Raw genomic sequence first — 21,645 nt, 5'->3', positions numbered from 1 at the left:
CTTAATAAAAAAAACATAAAATTTCCAAACAACCTAAGGCTGCTTAGACATAATGTTACAAACCCATGACCCTTACCACCTAGAACAACTAAAGCAGCATTTACTCGGTACTACTACCACTTACAATTTCTGTTCCATGGCTCACACTATCTTGACTTGGAACTCTATTAGTTCCTTCACTGGTGCTGAGTCAAAATCCTGGTACTCCCCCTTTTGAGAAGCACAATAGGTGTACCTATATCATTTGGATTTTAAAGGTTCAAAAAGGCATTTCAGCACCATCTTCTCAAGGGCAATTAAGGCTGGGCAATAAATGCCTAGCCAGCAACACTTAAATCCCATGAGTGAATAAGGAAAAAAAACGTTCAACTGCCTGAATGAATTCAATAACCCAGCTTCTATCGGATAAACAAATACTAAATTACAAACAATTGACAAAGTGCAATTTTCAAGAGCTTCCATTTTGGGATTGTTGGGTGAAAGGGAATGTTCTTGTCAGTTTCCTGATTTTCTAATAGGTCATAAACTGAAGGGCAATGAACACTTCTCACTGTGCCTGATCAAAATGTACACAATCACGAGCTGAAATTTCTGAATGTGTTTAACTGCATGTGTGTTCATTCTGAAGTTAGAATCAGTTTTAGAGAATAATTATAGCAAAAGCTGACAGCATGGTCATCATTTCTATCCTAGAATCCAAACCATTATAGGTTTAGCCCTTTATAAATTAATGGTGATAGAAGGTTTCTCAGAATGTACTGTATCTGTAATCAGTGTTTATGGTGAAACCTTTATATTGCATTGTTTCAGAACCTTTCAGTTAAGTATACAACTTTTTAGGTAAATAATGGATCATTTATATATCAAAATCCTAAGTGCAGTTTTCTTCACTTGTATGGCTTTTATCACCTTCAGACCAGATGACTCTAACATTCACATCTTTCAGCCTTACCCTTTGATGAATTCCAACTTTTCAAAAGTTGTACACTGGAATGTTTTGGACTAAGGCCTGTTTACCCATCATCACTTTCTGTGCAGACCTATGTTAATTCCCAGTTCTGGAATTTAAAATACTCCATTTCTCTGACAAGAGAATGGTCTCCCTCACTTTACCTCATCAATGACTTCAATGGATTCAGCTGCTTTATTGCTACTTACATGAACTTCTTCCCTAAACCTTTCCACTTAAATTTCCTCCTTTAAGACTTCTTAAAATACAATGTTTTGGCTAAGTTTTTGGTCATCCATGTTATTCTTTTATTTGTCAGTGTCTCTTTTCTTCAAGTCTCTTTGATAAACCTTATAACATTTTTCTATACTAAAATATGATTTATGAATGCACATCCTACAAACAGAATATTACAATAATTTTAAGGCAAAGTTAAGTGTATTCTACTAACCAAGGAGATGAAAGGTTACTGGGGGCATGCAGGAATGCCGAGCTGACATTAAAATCAGTAGGGCCAAGCTCAGATAGAAATGCCAGAGGATGCAGGCCTACCTGTCTAGCCTTTCCTCATAAGGCAATCCACCCATTCCAGGCATCAGTCTAGTAAACTATTTCTGAACTGCTTTCAAAGCATTAACATCCTTCCATAACTGCAGTGACCTGTACAGTACACAATACTCCAGTGTGGTCTCGCCGATATTCTGTATAGCTGAAGCATAACCTCCCTACTCTTGCATTCAATCCACCTCACAATAAAACATAACCTTCTCTTAGCTTTCCTGATTGTTTGCTGTGCTTTATGCTAATCTTCTGGAATTTGTGCACTGGGACACCGAGATCTCTCTGCATCTCAGAATTCTGCAACTCTTCACAATTTAGATAATATGCTTTTTCTTACTCTTTCTGTCAAAATGGATGCTTTCACTCTTTTCTACGTTATTTTCCATTTGCCAAATCTTTGCTCACTCACTTAACCCTTCAATATCCCTTTGTAGGCTCCTTATGTCCTCTTCACAACACACTTTCCTACTTTGGGTCATCAGCAAATTTAGCTTTGGTCTTGTCATCTAAATCATTTATATAAATTGTAAAATTTGAGGGCCCAATACTGACCCCTATGGCACACCATATGTGACATTACACCAGCCTGAAAAAGACAAATTTACTCCTACTCCTGTTAACTAGCCAATCTTCTAATCAGGCCAGTACATCACCTCCAACACCATGACCTTTTATTGTGTACAGTAACATTTGATGTGGTACCTTATCAAATGTTTTTTGGAAATTGAAATTCTGTACATCTACTGGTTATCCTTTATCTATAGTATAAATTCAAACAACTCCAATAAATTAGTTAATCATGATTGGCATTTGGCTAAACCATGTTGGATCTGCCTGATTGCCTTGAACTTACTGAAGTTCCCTGTTACCATGTCGTCATAAAATCCCTATAGAACATTGAACATAGAACAATACAGCGCAGAACAAGCCCTTTGGCCCTCGATGTTGCGCCAACCTGTGAACTAATCTAAGCCCATCCCCCTACACTATCCCATCATCATCCATGTGCTTAGGCAAGGATTGTTTAAAAGCCTCTAATGTGGCTGAGTTAACTACATTAGCAGGCAGGGCAAAGAACTTGCTGCTGACATTTGTCTTAAACCTATCACCCCTCAATTTGTTGCTACATCCTTATATACAAGTTGATGTCATCATCCTAGGAAAAGGACTCTCGCTGTCCACACTTTCTAATCCTCTGATCATCTTGTATGTCTCTATTAAATCCCCTCTGAGCCTTTTTTCTCTCCAATGAGAACAAAGCCAAGTCTCTCAACCTTTCCTCATAAGACGTTCTCTCCAGACCAGGCAAGTGTGGAAACAGGCCATTGAGTCCACACTGACCCTCCGAAGAGCATCCCACCCTGACCCACCCACCAAATACCTGAAACTGTGTATTTCTCATGACCAGTCCACCAAGCTTGCACATTCCGAGACACTATGGGCAGTTTAGTGTGGCAAATCTATCTAACCTGCACATCTTTGGACTGTGGGAGAAAACCCATGCAGACATCGGGAGAATGTGCACATTCCACGTAGACAGTTGCTTGAGGTTGGAAATGAACCCAGGTCCCTGCCACTGTGAGACAGCAGCACTAACCACTGAGCCACTTATGTCAGGAAGAAACTTCTAACAATTCCCCTATAACCAATATTAAACTGACCTTGGTTTCTGCGTCCCTCCCATTTTGAATAAAGGAGTGACATAAGTCATGCCTGCACGGCATGGTGGCTCAGTGGTTAGCACAGCTACCTCACAGTGCCAGGGACTCGGATTCAATTCCTGCCTTGGGCGACTGTTTGTGTTGGATTTGCACATGCTCCACATGTCGCTTTGGTTTCCTCCAGGTGCTCTGTTTCCTCCCACAATCGAAAGATGTGCAGGTTAGGTGAATTGGCCATGCTAAATTGCTTGTAGTATTTAGGGATGTGTTGTTTAGGTGCATTAGTCAGAGGTAAATATAGGGGAATGGGTCTGGGTGGGATACTCTTCAGAGGGTCAGTGTGGACTTCTTGTGCTGAAGAGCCTGTTTCCACACTGTAGGGATTCTAAATCATTTTTTAATCGAGAGGAAACTTTCATGAATCTAATGTGTTTTGGAAAATTAAAATCAATGTGCTAACTATTTTTAAGATCATAGGATGAAATCCATTAGTCCCACCCAGCAATTTGCCAACATGCAATTTTAAAAAATTACTCAATACTACTTCCTTATTTATAGTAATTTTCTTGAATTCCTCTCACCCTTCTATTCATGATTTAGATATTTCTGGGATGCTACTTGTATCTTCCTTCATGAAGACTGAAGAAAAATATCTGTCAGTTCATCTGCCATCTCCCTGTCCTCCATTGCTAACTCACTGGACTCATTTTCTGTCGGATCACCAATTATATTGTTAACTTTTGTGGCTGTTTTTATATATTTGGCTAAATTTCTCCCTCTTTTTATTAATCTTTAAGAAATAATTTGCAGTTTTTAAAAATATTCTGTCCAATCTTCTGACCTGCTACCTGTCTTTGCTGAATTACACATCTTTTGTTTAATATTGTCTTTGAATTTTTTAGTTAACCATGGATGGTGGGTACGTCCCTTAATTTTTCTTATTGTCAGAATGTAACTATTCTGCACTTTCTGGTATGTTCCTTTAAATGTTTGCCATTCTACCTCTATTGGTCTATCCTTTATCCTAAATCACCAATTCACTTTTCTCTAGCTCTGTTTTCATGCCTGGGTAAATCACCACTGGTTACCTTTTAATTTGGCTGTTTATGAAAATGTCTCACGGATAATCAAGAACTGAAACTTCATTGCACGTAGCAACCAAAATAAGACCCCTCAAGTAAGTACGTTAAGCCTCACAACTCAACTTGGCTGTGACCTGATTAATGCTGGAAATTTGCTACGATTCCAACTAACAGTGTCTGCCGCTGATGTCCAGGGTTTGATCCACGGTGCTGCATTGTTCTTCAAAGTTCTGATCCTGAGGAATTCTGGTGTTAGAACATAGAGGAAAGAAAATTACAGCACAGGAACAGGCCCTTCAGCCCTCCAAGCCTGCACTAATCCAGGTTCTTCTATCTAAACCTGCCGCCTATTTTCTAAGGATCTGTATCCGTTTGCTTCCTGCCCATTCATGTATCTCTCTAGATACATTTTAAATGATGCTAAAATTCCCGCCTCCACCATCTCCGTTGGCAATGTGTTCCAGGTCCCCACCACCTTCTGCTTAAAGAACTTACCACGCGTATCTCCCTTGAACTTTTCCCCTCTCACTTTGAACTCGTGACCCCTAGTAATTTTGTTCCGCATGCTGGGAAAAAACTTCTTGCTGTCCACCCTGTCTATGCCTCTTATGATTTTGTAGACCTCAATCAGGTCCCCCCTCAACCTCTGTGTCTTTCTAATGAAAATAATCTTAATCTATTCAGCCTCTCTTCATAGCTAGCGCCCTCCATACCAGGCAACATCCTGGTGAACCTCCTTTGCACCCTCTCCAAAGCACCCATGTCCTTTTGGTAATATGGCAACCAGAATGTACACAATATTCTAAATGCGGCTGAACCAAAGTCCTTTACAACTGTAACATGACCTGTTAACTCTTGGACTCAATACCCCGTCCAATGAAGGAAAGAATTGGACCACTTTACTGAGCTGTGTTGCGACCTTCAGGGAATGATGGACCTAAACACCCAGATCTCACTATATGTCAAATTTCCTGAGGATGTTTCCATTTACGGTATAGTTCACTCTTAAAATTCAACTTCCAGATTGACCTCCATCTGCCATTTCTCTGCCCATCTCTCCAATCTATGTATATTCTGTTGTATTCTCTGATAGTGCCCTTCACTATCTACTACTCCACCAATCTTAGTGTCATCCGCAAACTTGCTAATCAGGCAACCGATACCTTCCTCCAAGTCATTTATATATGCAAAACTTCCATCCACTACTACTCTGTCTCCTGTTGCCCAGCCAGTTCTGTGTCCCAGTTGAATCCTTACACAATTTTCTCTCTTTCAAGTTTATGGTGTAAAATTATTTATGATGTTTTAGATTCTTTCATCAGCAATACTGCAAGTCTGCAACTTGCCATCTTATTAGAGGTAGCTTCCTTGTTCCTTGTTACGTTTGGCATTGACTATCTATGTAAAGATTCACTTTCCTGTGATTAACTCCTCAAATTATTCTACAGGGCAATAATTTGTCCTTGTGGCAATAAAGAAACCCAATTATCAAGCCAATCTCAAATTAGTTTTGTCCATGTAGCTTCGACTCCCTCTTTTCCCAGACATGGCGAATTGCTTTCAATTTCTGTAGGAATATGTTCATATTCCTTAACAGTTTATTCCAGACAGAGCTAATGGTGCTTCTTTCAATTTATGAACAGTTATTAAAGTTCTGAAGTTTACATATCACATACCCTTCAATTGCCCTTGTTTAAATTCAAAATCTTGGGCTCACACTTCTTTTCCTTAAAATTCAATCATATTATGCTTGCTGCATTGAGTATAGTTCAGTCATTTTTCCGATCTCATTGGTAAAACCAGGTCTGCTATAGCCTGCTTCTTTGGTCGAGTGCTGGTCTAAGAAATTGTCCTGAAAGCATACAATGAATTCCTCATCTAAACTGTTTGTTCCCATATGATTTTTCTAGTTTGTGTGTCAGTTAAAATCTCCCATGACAATTGCTGTTTCCATTTGACAAGCATCTGTTATTTCTTCCTTGATACCTTGGCCTACCATGTTAGGGAGCTGTACACAATTCCCACAAATGACCTTTTGCTTTTATTATTCCTCATCTACTCAGACAGCTTCTGAATCCTGGTTTCCTAAAATTTACATCATCTCTCTCTCTATTGAGCTAATGTCACATTTATTTAACAAAGCCACTTCTTCACCTTTTTGAGCTCACTTGTGTCTCCTAAATATAACACACAGGTCATTCTGCTATAATGCACATTTCATTAATGTGTATTTGCTGTAATGTGATTGACAAATTGGGAAAACTGTTTCTAAAGCACAAACTTTTAAAACGTGAGTTGTCTATAATGTGACTAGATCGCCAATACTTTAAACGATGTTTCTAAAGTGTGACTTTTCTATAACATGGGGTTGCACAAGATCACAACCACTGCATTATAGAAGAACTGACTGTACCCACCAATGTTTAGGTCCCAAACTAGGTCAACTTTCAGCCACATCTCCATAATAGCCACTAGATTGTACATATTTATCTCAGTTTGGATTACTAGTTCATCTGTTTTGCAGCTCAGTTGACTGAAAGGCCGGTTTGCATGGAGAGTGATGCACGGGTTCAATTCTCATACAGAGTGCAGTTCACGTGAAGGCCCTGACTTCTCAACCTCACCCTTTACCTTAGGCTTGGTGTCACGTAGGTTAAACCACCATCAGTCATCTCTCTCTAATGAGACAGTAGCCTATGGTCTGCTAGGTCAATGGCAAATTAACCTTTACTTGGTTTTGAATGCTACGTGCCTTAACTATTTTCCTTTATTACTTTTGTAACCTATAATCTTATCTGAAGATTTGCTCTTAGAATTCTCTGTCCCTTGCTGCCAGTGTCCGTTTATCATTTTCTACATTAATTCCTTCCTCTGTTGCTTTTCCCTGTTTTTTATTTCACCACTCCCTTGGGGGAGTTTTTGCTACTGCTGTTGTGGAGGTTTTAAACTAATGTGCCAGGGGACTGGGAACCAGAAGAGAAAACAAGTAGGCAGTGAGGTGGAGACTGGAGACTAAGAATCATGAAGATAGTATTAATAAAGGGAAGAGTAGGCAGAGAGCGGATGAGCTCAAAAGAACTGGTGGCCTGAAATGCATCTACTTTAATGCAAAGAGTATAGATTGTAAGGCAGAAGCACTTAGGGCTTGGATTGGTGCCTGGGAGTATGACGTTATTGCAATCACACAGACTTGGTTTGTTTTCATTAGAAAAAAGAAGATTGAGGGGGGACCTGATTGAGATTTACAAAATCACGAAGTGTATAGACAGGGTGGATAGAGACGAGCTTTTTCCCAGGGTGAGGGATTCATTAATGAGAGGTCATGCTTTCAAAGTGAGAGGTGGAATGTTTAAGGGGGATACATATGGCAAGTACTTCACACAGAGGATGGTGGGCATTTGGAACACGTTGCCAGCAGAGGTGGTAGAGGCAGGCATGGTAGATTCATTTAAGATGTGTCTGGACAGATGCATGAGTGGGCAGGGAGCAGAGGGATGCAGATGCTTAGGAATTGGGCAACATGTTTAGACAGTAGATTTGGATCGGCTCAGGCTTAGAAGGCCGAAGGGCCTGTTTCTGGGCTATAAATTTTCTTTGTTCTTTGTTCACAACTTCTTAAACTTGGGCCCTTGCCCCACTGTTTAGTTTAAAACCCACGCTATGTTCTTAGTTCTGGAGTTGGCAATAACCCCTGTCCCAGTATGGTTCAGATGTAGACTGTTCCACCAGTATAGATCCCATTTTCTCCAGTATTGCTGCCATGCCTATGAATGGGAACCCATTTCTCACACGTCAGTCTTCCAGCTAGATATTTATCTCTCTAACATTGTTGACCTGATGCCAATTTGCATGTAGCTCAAGTAATAGTTCACAGGTTAGCTTTGAGATTTTGCTTAATTGGATATCAAACTCCTTACAATGACTATGCAGAGCCTCTTTCTAGCTGTACCTATGTCATTGATGCCCTCGTGGATCACAACAACTGGATCCTCCCTCTCCACTGTAAATTCTTCTTCCAACCCAGAGCACATGTCCTGAACCCTAACCCGAGCCGTAACCCTAATCCCAACCCCACTTGAATGGCTTCCTGTACCATGGTGCCTTGGTCATCTAGCGCATCCATCCCATGGCCCTGTCCTCATACAATCAAGCTGAGAGACTTGCAAACCTGTAGGGACATTTGCACAGGCTCATACTCCTGACTTCTGGGTCCCCTGACCTGTCTCACTTCCTCCTACCCCAGTCACTGACGTTATCAGCACTCTCTATCCTAAAAAGTGTAACTGCCTCCTGATACAACTTTCCCTCTCCCTGATGCTTTGCGGTGTCTGTGATTCCACCTCCAGCTCATGTACTCTGAGGCAAAGCTGCTCAAATTTCAAACATTTGTCATATAAAGTTTACCTTGGAGCACAATGGTATTCTTGAGGTCCCACATACTGCAGCTTTGAGATCCTACCTGTACTGTTATTCTTAATGAATTTGCATTACGTATACACTTATACCATTCACTACTTTATGCTGTGTTTTATGTATTCCATTAACTTTACCACCAGTATGTATACTACATTAAAACATGAGAAGAACATGGTTAAAACCAATAAACAAACACTTATTTCTGATGAAGTGGATGGCTGTGTCAGATCTGGATCTTCTATTTGGGTTTGAGCCTCTTGCCTTCCAATCCTTTCTTTCCAATGCCAGCCAATAAACTTGTAGACTTTCTGTGATGCTTCATGATCTTGAACATCTCTGTCAAGTCCTGAAAGTTTTTTTTCATGTCTGGTGACATAGTTCTAAATTCTTAAATGACTCTTCATATTGGGATTCTTCTCCAATGATAATATGCAAGTGACTCCAAATTGCACATTTTAACTGTTTTTGATAATCTGTCTATGACGCGGTGCCTATAGTTTTCTCCAGCATTATTTCTCAGCCCATGCACAGTCTGCGTCTTTGATTGGGTTATCTGTTCTCACTAGACAGCAGATCCAATGGACATTATGTCTCAACCCTCAGTTTGTTCCATTTTCTTCCCAAACCTAGTGCGTATAAAGCACTCAAAGCGATTTGTAATATGAGCGGCGCTATAGAAGTATAAAGTAAATATGAGAATATTAAATGAACAATCAGGTTATTTTAGGGATGATAAAAGGTTCATAATTTTTTATCAGGTAGTTTTTTTTTGGAAATGTTTGTTGATAAGCCATGGTACAAAGGTTTCCCAGTCATTGTACAATGAATGCAGATTGTTGATTTGGTTACCAAAATAAGTGCACTTGTAGCGAATGGAGTAACTAACTGTTCATTGGTTGGCACTTCCTTCCTGGCCATGATGTGATTCAAAGTGAGCAATTCTTATAAAAGCTGAAAATAATATCTGAATTGTTCACACTTATAGCAGTGCTTGATCACTCAGATGATCTTACAACTAATCATATTTATTGCTATAATGTATACCACATGTTCATTTTCATGTATTTCAGGTTTTAGAGGATAATGACTATGGGCGCGCTGTAGACTGGTGGGGTCTTGGAGTTGTGATGTATGAAATGATGTGTGGCCGCCTTCCCTTCTACAATCAGGATCATGAAAAGCTGTTTGAACTCATTCTAATGGAAGAGATCAAATTTCCACGTACTTTGTCACCTGAAGCCAAATCTCTTCTTTCTGGGTTGTTGAAGAAAGATCCCAAACAAAGGTGTGTGTTGGCTTTCTCTGGGTTGTAGAAGGGATATAATTACAAATAATTGCACCAGCAATGTTTGCAAGTCTGAGCAGCGCTTGAATACTGTTAGAGGGTGCAAGCTGATACTATCAAAATTTAAATTTTGGTTCAGAAATTTGTAATGTTTTTAGCATATGCTTTTGAAATTTCATCACTATATTTATCCAGATATTCTTTACCAGATAAGAATATCCTCTGCCATTTTAATGTATGTTACCTGTAGAACTAGGTTTTACTGAAGAGAGAAAGGCCATTTGGACGAAAGTCTCATTTACCTGCTGAGGTGGATGTAAATGGTTCTATTGCAATATCTTGAAGTGCATTAATTCTGGCCAGCATTTACACTGGCAACGATTTTATCCTTAGGTGTTACTAGTGAAACAGGTAATCTGACCAATTATGTTGTTGCTGTTTGGTGTCTACAAATTGAACTTACAAGTTGCTACACTTTGCAATTTGTTTAACATGTCTATGGTAATTAGGATGCCCAAAATTCTTCAATGTTTTTCTACTCACACCTAAGATCTGGAAGCAGTTCCTTGATTTGGCTTTGAAAGTCTTTAGCAATGAATTAACTTTAGCTAAATATTTGATAGAGTGTAAAACTATGACGTTTCAAATTATTTATCATTCACTTACTTTGTAAAGGATTCCACATTAGGCATAACATGAAGATATATAATACTAAATAACTGTAAATGTTGCTAATTATGTGTACTAGTTTTGATCAGTTCACTGTATTCCATTCATTTTTATACTTTCCTGAAAAAAAACTTTAAATAAAATATTTTTTGTGTACTTGCGCATTAAGTGATTAATAAGGCAGAAATATTTCAAGTTACTACATTTTCTTTTACAAAACCCATCTATTTTAGTTCTTGTTTTGTTCTTAGTTCTTCCATGGTGCACACCATTACCTGACCAGGCTGCTGACTTTGAATCACCTTCAGTAGCATCTTGCTACTGAACATTCCCTGGTACTGTTATCTTATTATTCTGCGCAGTGGAGTGATTTACCCAGTGATGATGAGTGGGACTAGTTTTGTAACTATTGAATGGCTGTATTTGCTTTTGTGGAGATAAACCGAAATTGCTGCAGAATATTTGTCATTGCCTCTGCCCATTTGGCTTGGTTTATGGTACTTATTGAGAAATTGAGCTGCACATCAGGATTTGAGTAATCAATTTCAGCTAACATTCTGACGTAGAATAGAAGGTTACTGTGCTTTGAGAAACGCTACACTTGAGACACAAGTTATTAAACCGAGGTCCAACATATAGATTTTCAATAACTGATTTTAAATACGAGCAAAGGCACCCAGTGTTGTAGCTGATATTATTTTTTTCCCTGTTAATTGATCCAAAACAAAGCAGAAGAACCAGTCACTCATCTCTGTTACCTCTGGATAATGCTCATATGTTTGCTTGTAGTCATTAAACTACAATTGACGTAATTAATTGTATGAAATGATGTGAGATGTATCATGTAATTATGATTTTGTAATATGTTGGAAATTGGCATTGTTGAATCTGTGAGACTTTAACATGGTGATATAATTTACAACAAAATAACTCAAATTCATTTCAGACTAAATACTTTCATGTATGTGCATTTTTGAATATTATTTGCCTTAGGCCAATTTTATTTCCTTTTGCATCCGAGAGGTACACTGAGACATTTTTCTATGTTTTAAGACCATTATGTAAATGCAAGATGTTGCATTTCTCAATAGGTTGGGTGGTGGCTATGATGATGCAAAGGAAGTAATGCAAGACAAATTCTTTGCTGGAATCAAGTGGCAAGATGTCTATCAGAAAAAGGTGATGAAATATATTTAAGTTGATCTAGTTTGTACTACAGGTGCAGAACTTACTGAATAAAATTGGTCTGAATGTATTCATTTACGGAGAGGCTTAACTTGCACTGAATACGTCTTTCAACACTGCATTTAAAATTGTAATACGCAGGAACTGCAGATGTAAACCCTGTGTCCTATCAATGACCACACTGCACTATTTTGTTTAATCCTACTGTTTTTTTTCTGTTATACAGTCGTTCTTTATACCTCTTCTAGTTGTTGACTACTTTATTCTCACTGCACCATCATTTCATGCATTCTGGGGAAAGGAGTTTGGAAGGTGAGAATGTGCGGTAAATTCAGTTTGGGAAGTTGGCTACAGTACCACTCGACCACCCTGTTACATTAGGGGTATTCTTCATTGGGTGGGGCTTAGCTACATTGTTGATACTTTACAAATGGCGGTGCTGTACCTGAACAAGGAATGTTGATAATAGTTTCTTGAAAGTGAAGGTATTCCACTTCCCAAAACCAACATCACCAATATTGGTAAATGTGAAAAAACAGGAAGTCAATGATGTATTTAATAAACCCACTTTGTGTTTCTGTGACACAACTGCTGCACAAACAAATGATCACTTTTTATTCCAGTATGATCTTCAATTTGAGTTTTTTTTATTGTGAGCCCAATGAAATAATAACATTTTGTATATTCAACAGCTAATTCCACCATTTAAGCCTCAAGTGACATCTGAGATGGACACAAGATATTTTGATGAAGAATTTACAGCACAAACAATAACAATCACTCCACCTGATCGAGGTACTCATTACTTTTCTAATGATAGCCGATTACATTGTTCCAAAAAAGTTTAGTCAAATTTTTGAAAACATAGCATTTGTCTGCTATACTGATGACGCTCTTGTGTTGAACAGATGGCAGCATGGAATCCATAGATAATGAGAGAAGACCACACTTTCCCCAGTTTTCTTACTCAGCCAGTGGAAGGGACTGAACTCAACTGCCTTAAAAAATGAATAAAGGAAATTGGATCAAATTTTTTAAGGACTTATAATAAGGAATGAGCATGAGAGGTTATCAGTATCATCTGGTTGGTTTTTGGTGATTTGGACAACAATGTTTGCTGTTTCAACAAAATCTTCATTTGTGATATATTGGAATGTGAGCTGCTACTTAAACTGAAATATTGTTTCCTGTACACTGAACTAATTTTAAATGAGCAATCATGGGAGCATGCATTTGGAATACATGGGTGCCATTTTGATTGACAGGACAGTGGAAACTGATAGTTTGAATGGAACACACCCTTTATTATCGTTACATATTTATGGTCATTGGGTGCACCCAATTGATCAGAAAGAATTAAAATTCTATTTCAGTAAAATGCTCATTATGCTTGGTTCCTTGCAAATTATTTTCATACCTATAAACATATGGAATGACTTATCCAATCTATTGACAACAAGTGCAAGATCTGACTAAGATAATAGCGCAAAAAGTAAATCTGTTAAGTCAGAAATAGCTCATTAAGCATTACTGGTCCAATATACATTACTGTAGAGGTGAACTGTACTCTGGAATCCAACCAGAGCTTCAGCTACAATTTGTTTACTTATCTACAACGTGTAAACATCAAATTGCCTCAGTGAGGCACGATAATATCTTCAGCGTGGGAACTTTGCTGCAGTGTGAGGAGAAATTAAAATCTAGAACAATTGTTTGCATTTCAGTATTCAGCTTCTTACTAACTGAAATACATTCCACATATTATCTTGTTTGTATGTAATAAACATGCCCATTTCTTTGATGCTTCTAGGCATCTTTGGATTTTGCTTTCACAGTTTGGTAACACTATTTATCATTTTTTAAAATTTAAATCCATTATGTCAATACACCAAACTTAATGCCTGATCATGAATGTTGAGGAATGTTTGTTTCCCTATTTGTGGTTTATTTCTGGATGTTATTGTCCTAAATGGAGCAGAAAAATATCTATCATACTGTATTCAAATTGTAATAAATCAGTTCAGTCATCAGTTACATTCCCTTGAGATTGCTCACATCATTCTCACTCATCTACATGGAAATTGCAGGATTGAACTGGTACCCAATGCACTATTTGTGAGTAAATGCTCTACAAATGACTGTATTTCAAACACTCAGTAGTTCCTGCTTTTCACTTGGCATTTGGTGGATCAAAGATAACTACTCAATTAGGTATTGGTAAACAAAACCAGTTACCGCTATTTTGTACACTTGCAGCATTTTTACATATATAATGTAACAATTTCCTTTTGAACATGAATAAATAAAAGAGATATAACACTTGAAACCTATAATCATTGTATGTTATACATTGACCATGCATTTTATTTTAGCTATGGGCCAAGAAAATTACTGTTTAATCTTCTCATTCTTGGAATGGCAGGCTTTTACTAGAAGGGGTTACACAGTGATCAGCACTAGGGTCCGCTATAAACTGTTTGAATGTTGGGGACCATTTATAATGCTTCCAAATGTTCTGATGACACAAAACAAGGGCGGGAACATATGTTATGAGGAGGCTGCAGGAGACTTCAAGTGGATTTGAACATGGCAGTTGAACTATCATGTTGTCACAATACAGTTAAAATATGGACTTCAAACGTCTGATTTTAATAGGTGAGGCCTTCATGGACTAAAATGGTTTTAAAAAGGAAGGAAAGTGGACCTAGAATAAAATATCTTGAAGTATAAATACATCAACTGCAGAAATTTGCACCATAGGTTAGCAATCATTAAAAAATACACAAATTAAGCACCAGGCTTTATTTCTCAAGGGATAGAATTGAAAAGTAGAGGAATTATCCTACATCAAATTAAGCCTTGATTAGATCACATGTAGGCTACAGCATACCATTTTGGTTTCCATATTGTATAAAACAACCATATAGGCACTAGTGTGCAGGGAAAATTAACAAAGGCAGTGCTGAAGCTATGTGGGTGTATGTATCAGCAAAGGTTGTGAGTAGACTGCGGAGTGACGTATAGGAAATCTTTAAAATTATGAAAAGTTTTAATGGAGTTGATATGGAATGAGTGTTTCCTCTTTAAGGGAAGAATGTTAACTAGATGACATAAAGAATCTAACAGGAAATAAGGGCGAAACAGGGTGGTGAGAATGCAGAACTCAGTGCAACAGAGAGTGGCTGAAACAAACATTGCATTTGTGGAGAAACTAGCCAAGCAGAAGGAGGAAGGGAATAGAGGGTTACACTAGTCAATTTAGATGAGAAAAGATGGAGAAGACTTGAGTGGAACATAAATGGTAACATAAACTGGATGGGCTGAATGGCTTGCTTTTGCCTAGTATAATTTAGTATTTTTATGTCCAGCTACGGTATCGTTTTTATGCATTTGAATCTGAAACAACTTTAAAAAACCATTGTGCCTTGTTATTCCATGGGTTAAATATCCTTTTCCTCAGGTTCTCCATTCAAGCTTTCATTAATTAAATCTTTGAAATCATTTCTCGTTGTAAGTAAATGCAAGATACATATTTTTGTGGAGCTGATTAACCTGCACCATGTGGCAGTGTAGCCATCAATGGTTGGCACTTAATTCAAGTCCAGGTGGTATGACAGACAGACTGTATTCTCCCGAGTTGTTAGAATGTGACATCTGTTAAGTACCCAGATGTTACTTGTTGTGAAAATTCGAACCATTTTATGTTGATTCTGAATATGAAAAAGGATTCAACTTGAACAACCTTACAATAGAACAGAATGCTTTGTATTCCATTTAAGTACTTGGCCATGTATTTCATTACATTGTGCTTTCTTTGTAGCAAAATGAATGCACTGCCTCGGTTTTTTTGTGTTTGCCCCAGATTTCTTTGAGCAGAAAAAATTTTTCATTACATTAGGAAAGAAACATGTCTATAAATATTTTCTTTATTTTTGGGGTCACATTCATAAGGTGAAGAATACTATACACCTAACTTGTCCTGCTGCCATTTAACTCCCTTTCTTTAATTTAGTCCTTCTTTTCGCCCCCTGCCGAATTATTACTTAGGGTCAACATTTCTTTGTGCTACTGTTGTGCCCTTACTCAGATTAAAATTTATTGCACACAGCAATAACTGTTTTCATTCAGTTAGTCTGCAGCACAATATTACACACCAACAATCATAGCCGACTTTGTTAGTAGGCAAATCTATGACGTAAAATACTTTTAGAAAGATTCTCTAATAACTTTTGCATAAGATGCATCTTGGTAGCTAAATGAGTTCAGACATTCAATGGAATAGGTATATATGTTAGGCAAATGCCAGACACAAACTCTGATCTATACTGAATTAACTGACATCAGTTTGAATAAAAGTAGAGCTGTGACAATTTGCTTCATTAATTGTTACTTAACTGAAGATTTAATTGGGCCTGACTGGAATGTGCTTTTTGACTGAAGTCTTTGAAGAAAGGTTATAAATAAATAGCCACTTGGCTGAAGTGCTAGAAGCTGACTGTAGAATTCTACTTCATCAATGCAGGGAGTAGGTCACCACTTTCTAGAGCTTTAACTTCCATATTTTTTTTTAAAAAAACTACATGGTCTTTCTTGATATAATTTGCAGGGTAGGTCATTTTGGACTGAGGTGAGGATAATTTCCTTCCCGGAGGTGGTGAACCTTTGGAATTTTCTGCATTAAGGAGGCCACGTTACTGAATATATTTAAGAAGGAACTAGATCTCTAGACATTAAAGGCATCAAACAGCATGGGAAGAAAGCAGGAAGATTGCACTGAGGTAGAGGATCAGCCACGATCATATTGAATAATGAAAGCTTGCTGGGTTTGGACTATTCCTGCCTCTATTTTCAATGTTTCTCTGTGGACCATCTCCATTCATAGACCTGTGAAACAACCATCTAACTTGCTCATAATCTAAGTAGAACTTTGTGAAAAGGTCACAGCAATGTTATGGTAAGAGTATTTTGGTCACTTATAAGTTTGGGTTAGTCTGCATAAGAGGCTATTTATGCTCGCTCTTCTGCCCTGCTTATTACTTCAGTCAGTACCCACAGTTTAGGAGACAGAGGTAATTTTTATTAATGATAGCAGAGATGAGAAATAGTACAGCACAGAAACAGACCTTTCACTCCAACTCATTCACGCCGATAAATATTTGAAAAGGATAAAATTGCATGCGTAGAAGGAAAAACCAGATGAGAGAGACTACCAGGATTGTTCTATGTGTAAAGGTACATGGGATCAAATAACTTTGATCAAAGACATTGCAGATATTTTAAGATGCTACTAAGAAGCACCACCAAAGTAAATGCTTTTTGCACCTACCTCATCCAGCAATACCTCCATCTCAGGGATCATCAAATAGATTAGGGGCTGGCTTCTGTTTTACTAACCTGCAGATTTTGATTATTAACTTGGATTTCCTAATCCTTTACTTTTACATTTTATTTATATTTTAAAATGCCATCAAACTCTTCAATGTCTTCTAGATCTCCCAAAGCTCCAAGAACTTTTATTGCTAACCTTTCTGATGGTTCAATCTACACTTTACATTTTCCAAGAAATTTCTGCTCTCTACACACATCTAACCGAGGTGGAAAATTGTGTGCAAAGAACAGACATCCATTTTGGTCACTTTTGCACCTGTTTCAAACTGCATCAATACAGAAGTTTTGTCATGTTTTGCACATTTGGTATAGTAGACTGAAAATTGCACATTGAGAATCTAATACCATCAGTCAACAAACTTTAAATGAGATGTTAAAGAACATTATTTACTGGTGATTGTGATTACATTCAGTGGAGATCTTAGATGGAAGACCATCTAGTGCACACAGCCCTCCAGTCTGAAACTGGCATTGAATAGCAGACTTAGAAGTTTGAGAATTCACCTCACAGAGATCCAGCTTCATCTCCCACTCTAACTCAAACCTGGAACCCACAGCAGGAAAACAAGACATAACCACAAAGCCACCTGTGTTCACATGAATAATTTAGTAATGTTGAACTATGAACAAATTCAATGTATTATTTTAAAAATTGAATTTTTAACTTTTACAACACAAAAAACAAGTGTTGTAAGCTGATTGAAAGTTAATTCATAGTAGTCATTTTTGTAGGCAAGAGTTTACTCCTAATATCCTACTTGGGATGAAAAAGTTCTGTAATGCTGATATGTAAGTGGCTAATGACAAGAGCCCATGTGGATGTACATAAAATATCAGTCAACTTTTGTCCTCAATTGATGGGATGCAGTTATTAGACTGGAGAAACCACTGGTCACAATTGACTAGTCAGAATAACTTCAGTATCCTACTGTGATTGAGTGATGCATAGGTCCACTTTGGTCAAAAGGTTGAGACTATTGGACTACATGCTGCGATTATACGGAATCAAAACTGCCACAGAGAATGTACTGGGGACCAGCCATGTTCTTTTTCCCTATCCAGAGACATAAAATACTTCATGAGTCTAGACGTGCTTAGAAACTCTGCATAAAAGCAGTTGTGAATGACTGACAGATTGAATCATTCTTTGTTTTGCAGAAGTGGGAACATGTGTCAGCTGTCACAGCATCTGCCCTCAGTAGATGTGATAGGCTTGAACCCTGAAGCAACAGATTGCAGGTCCTAATTCTAAAAATCCTTGACATTTTATTATAGTCACCCCTTTCTTATAAAAGAACAAATTACCATTTCATACAACTGCAGCAAACGTAAAGCTAAGCTGCAAAGAACAATTATGTAACTGTCTAGTGAATTTTTCACCAAAAGGTTTACATCTGTATCAACACAATAGTTTGCTTCATAATAACCTGCTGGCTTTTGGGGGAATAGAGAACTCATAGAAGTTTTGTTTTCCACTTTATGGTCAGATATAAAAAAAGTGTTAGCTATCTACTTCACACCAGAAAACTTTTTTTAAACAACAAAAGATGTTATTGAACATTAACTGACTATCTTATTAAATCCAGTTTAAAAAGTGTCCTTTCTTTGTAACAATATACTGAATTTAGATATAATTGAGATTAAAGTCAGATTTAAAGCAGAATATCCTTTGCTTTGAAAGTGAAAACTTTACATTAAATTAAAATTACAAGAACATTTAATTTGACTTTAGTGTGCTAGTTACCAGTATCTAAACTCTAACTCTTGCATGTTCAAGTAGTTTCATTGCCTTAAAGATATATATCAGCATAACTAGAACTTCAACAATTTATTACTTGTATCTTGTCCAAATAATTTGCTTGAAAATGATGAACTGTATCATTCTACAACCTAGCAGTGAAACTGGATTCTTATGTTGATTCAAAATTTATTGGGAATTCCCAATGTATACTGTGCTGTGGGAAAAAACTTTCTGGCCTATAGAAGAGGAAGGAGCAGCTTTATCTCCTATCATAGCCAGCCATAGTAGTACAAATCAGGGCAGAGATTTAAAAAGATTGTAAAGAAATGTTAAAATGAAAAACAAAACAGTTTAGTAAAAAGATACTTCTATAGGATTCATTTGCTTGTGACCCTAGTAAAGTGCTAAACTTTGCTAGGATTTTGTGCAACCTAGGATTGTAAAAGTGCAGGAACACATCCATTGTATGAAACACTTTCTTTTGTCAAGGTATATATTCAGTGGTATTAACATTAGTAATCATTCATATGGTATTATCGCTCAACTATTAATCCTGAAACTCAGCCAATGTTTTGGGGACCCAGGTTCAAATCCTGCCAAGGCAGATGATGGCATTTACATTCAGTAAAGAATCTGGAATTAAGAATCTAATGATGACCATTTTGGAATGGGCAGAGTGCCCTCATCCATGAGTAAATAAAACTCCAAGAATATTCTTACAGATAATTCATAATAGAACCTTCAAAAAAAAAAAAATAGCTGACATTTTCGGTTTCGGTTTTGTAAACTTTCAAAATTTCATTCAGGTTGGCAACTTGCAGTTCTCTCACAGCTTTAACACATTAAGAATTTGTTAGTGCTCTGCAAGAACATCATACAAATTTTAAGACATGCAACAAAGATGTTGGACCAGGTGATCAAATGTTTTGGTGATGGAGGTAAGCAGTCTTGTGGACGGAAATAAGTTAGAAGCTCAGCTCAGGACCAAATAGAATACCAAGACTGCAAGCAGTCTGGTCCAGTTTCTCTCACGTGTTCTAGGATGGAGTCTATAATTAGAGAAAGGGAGCTTGTGGTCTTTTGTGCATGTATGGGAAGTCAGTAAATGAAGAATGTCCTGGTTACATGAACAGTTGAAGTTTTTGGTTGTGTACTTTTAAACTGCAAAAGAAGTTTTAGTGTGGGAATGTAAAATTTGCCATCAATTACTTGTGGCTGCTTAACACAATAGAACAAGATTAGATTAACAGTAACTATAGGAATAGAAAAAAAACACTTTAGCAGTTATTAGATAAATCCAGATGAACAGTTTACTGTCATTCCTAAAAAGGGTTATTTAGGTTTGACCTATATCTTCAAATACTCCCTAGAAGTAAGACACTGACAAAAAGCCATTTAATTTATGCTCTTCAGATCTATTAACAATGAACTTTTCTTTTACCAAATGTGGTTAAGAAATTTGAACTGGACCTTTCTAATACAAGAAAAATCACAAGCAATGGCAAGTATCTCTACTTTTGAGGCTGGTAACACAGGTTTAGTCCCACCTGCTCACGAAGTGTCATAAAATCTCAGAACAGATTGATTTAAAAAACCACCAAGTGTTGCACATAGCAGATAACTGAATAGTATGTATGGAATTTAAGTGGATAAGGTTTGCTTGAACTAACTATAGGGATTTGGGTACAAAGAGTACAGCACAGGAACAGGTCCTTCAAGCCTACGGTGACACATTTTGCCATTCCAAATTAAAACTGTCTTCACTTTCAGGATCTGTATTCCCTTCCTATTCATTAATTTGTCCAGGTGTTTCTGCTGCTATTCTGTTTGCTTAAACCACCACCTTCTGGCAGGGTGTTTCAGGCACTCTCCACCCTTGGTATGAAAAACCTTGGTTTGCGCCCCCCAAGTAACTGGGTTTCCCCTTGGGGAAAGTCTCATACTTTCCACTATCTCTGCCATTCATAAACTTCTACCACATCACGCCACAATCTTCTGCATTACACTGTCTATCCAATTTTTCTTCATAGCTAAATCAACTCAAGATAATGGTGGATGACAGAACGACACAGATCTTAGGTCCAATGGTTTTCCAAGTATTTTTCTGAATAGTATTTTAAGTAGCACTTGAACTTTATTACCAATGTAGACTTGGAACTAATGGACAAACAATTCTGTAGGTTAAATAGACTTAACCACAAAGGTTTTGCAAGTATAAACTTACTCTAATGCACCTTCTGATATGCAGAAACCAAAACTCAAGTTTCAATAAAAGTCTCAAATACTTTGTGGCAGTCTAAAGCCTGGAAAAGAATTTCCCAACTCTGGTTAACCTCAATTCATGTGAACTTCAACTATATAGCTCAGCAGTGCACTCTAGTGGCTAGACAAGCACAGTCCAAAAAAGGAAGAAAATTGATGGAGTTCGGGAAAACTAAGTGCAGCACTGGAACAGGAGCTTCTATGTATAGAGTAAAAATGAAGAGAAGGAGATGGCTTGAGGGAATAAACAGAATTCAATTTATTTAATCCATTATAGTACTGAGACAGCCACAGTGGTCACATGCATAATGAAGTCAGTTATGAACATGACCAATTTGATTTTGCTTGACATTTGACTGTCTTTCAAGTAATTTACTTGAAAGTAGTACCTTATGGTTACTCAGAACATACTTGAGAAGGGCAACTTTGTTATATTAAAATACAGC

At 37.4% G+C, this 21,645-nt stretch overlaps 1 protein-coding gene across 3 annotated transcripts in view; it reads left to right on the top strand.

Moving 5' to 3' along the window:
• akt1 (v-akt murine thymoma viral oncogene homolog 1) overlaps positions 1 to 14,141 on the top strand; it is a 123,863-nt gene extending 109,722 nt beyond the window's left edge. For 2 of the 3 annotated variants that reach the window (XM_072568632.1, XM_072568631.1), the window contains 4 exons: positions 9,740 to 9,954; positions 11,715 to 11,802; positions 12,501 to 12,603; positions 12,717 to 14,141. In XM_072568632.1, the coding sequence (XP_072424733.1) occupies positions 9,740 to 9,954; positions 11,715 to 11,802; positions 12,501 to 12,603; positions 12,717 to 12,796 (486 nt within the window). In that variant the 3' untranslated portion in view covers positions 12,797 to 14,141. The remainder of the gene's footprint in view (positions 1 to 9,739; positions 9,955 to 11,714; positions 11,803 to 12,500; positions 12,604 to 12,716) is intronic. The other variant, XM_072568633.1, reaches the window with a different exon arrangement.
• Positions 14,142 to 21,645: the final 7,504 nt, after the last annotated feature.

Source organism: Chiloscyllium punctatum, chromosome 4 (assembly GCF_047496795.1).
Source record: "Chiloscyllium punctatum isolate Juve2018m chromosome 4, sChiPun1.3, whole genome shotgun sequence".
In the NCBI taxonomy this organism is placed as follows: Eukaryota; Metazoa; Chordata; class Chondrichthyes; order Orectolobiformes; family Hemiscylliidae; genus Chiloscyllium; species Chiloscyllium punctatum.
The sequence above is the reverse complement of the archived record's forward strand: the minus strand, read 5'-3'. Positions and strand labels throughout refer to the sequence as shown.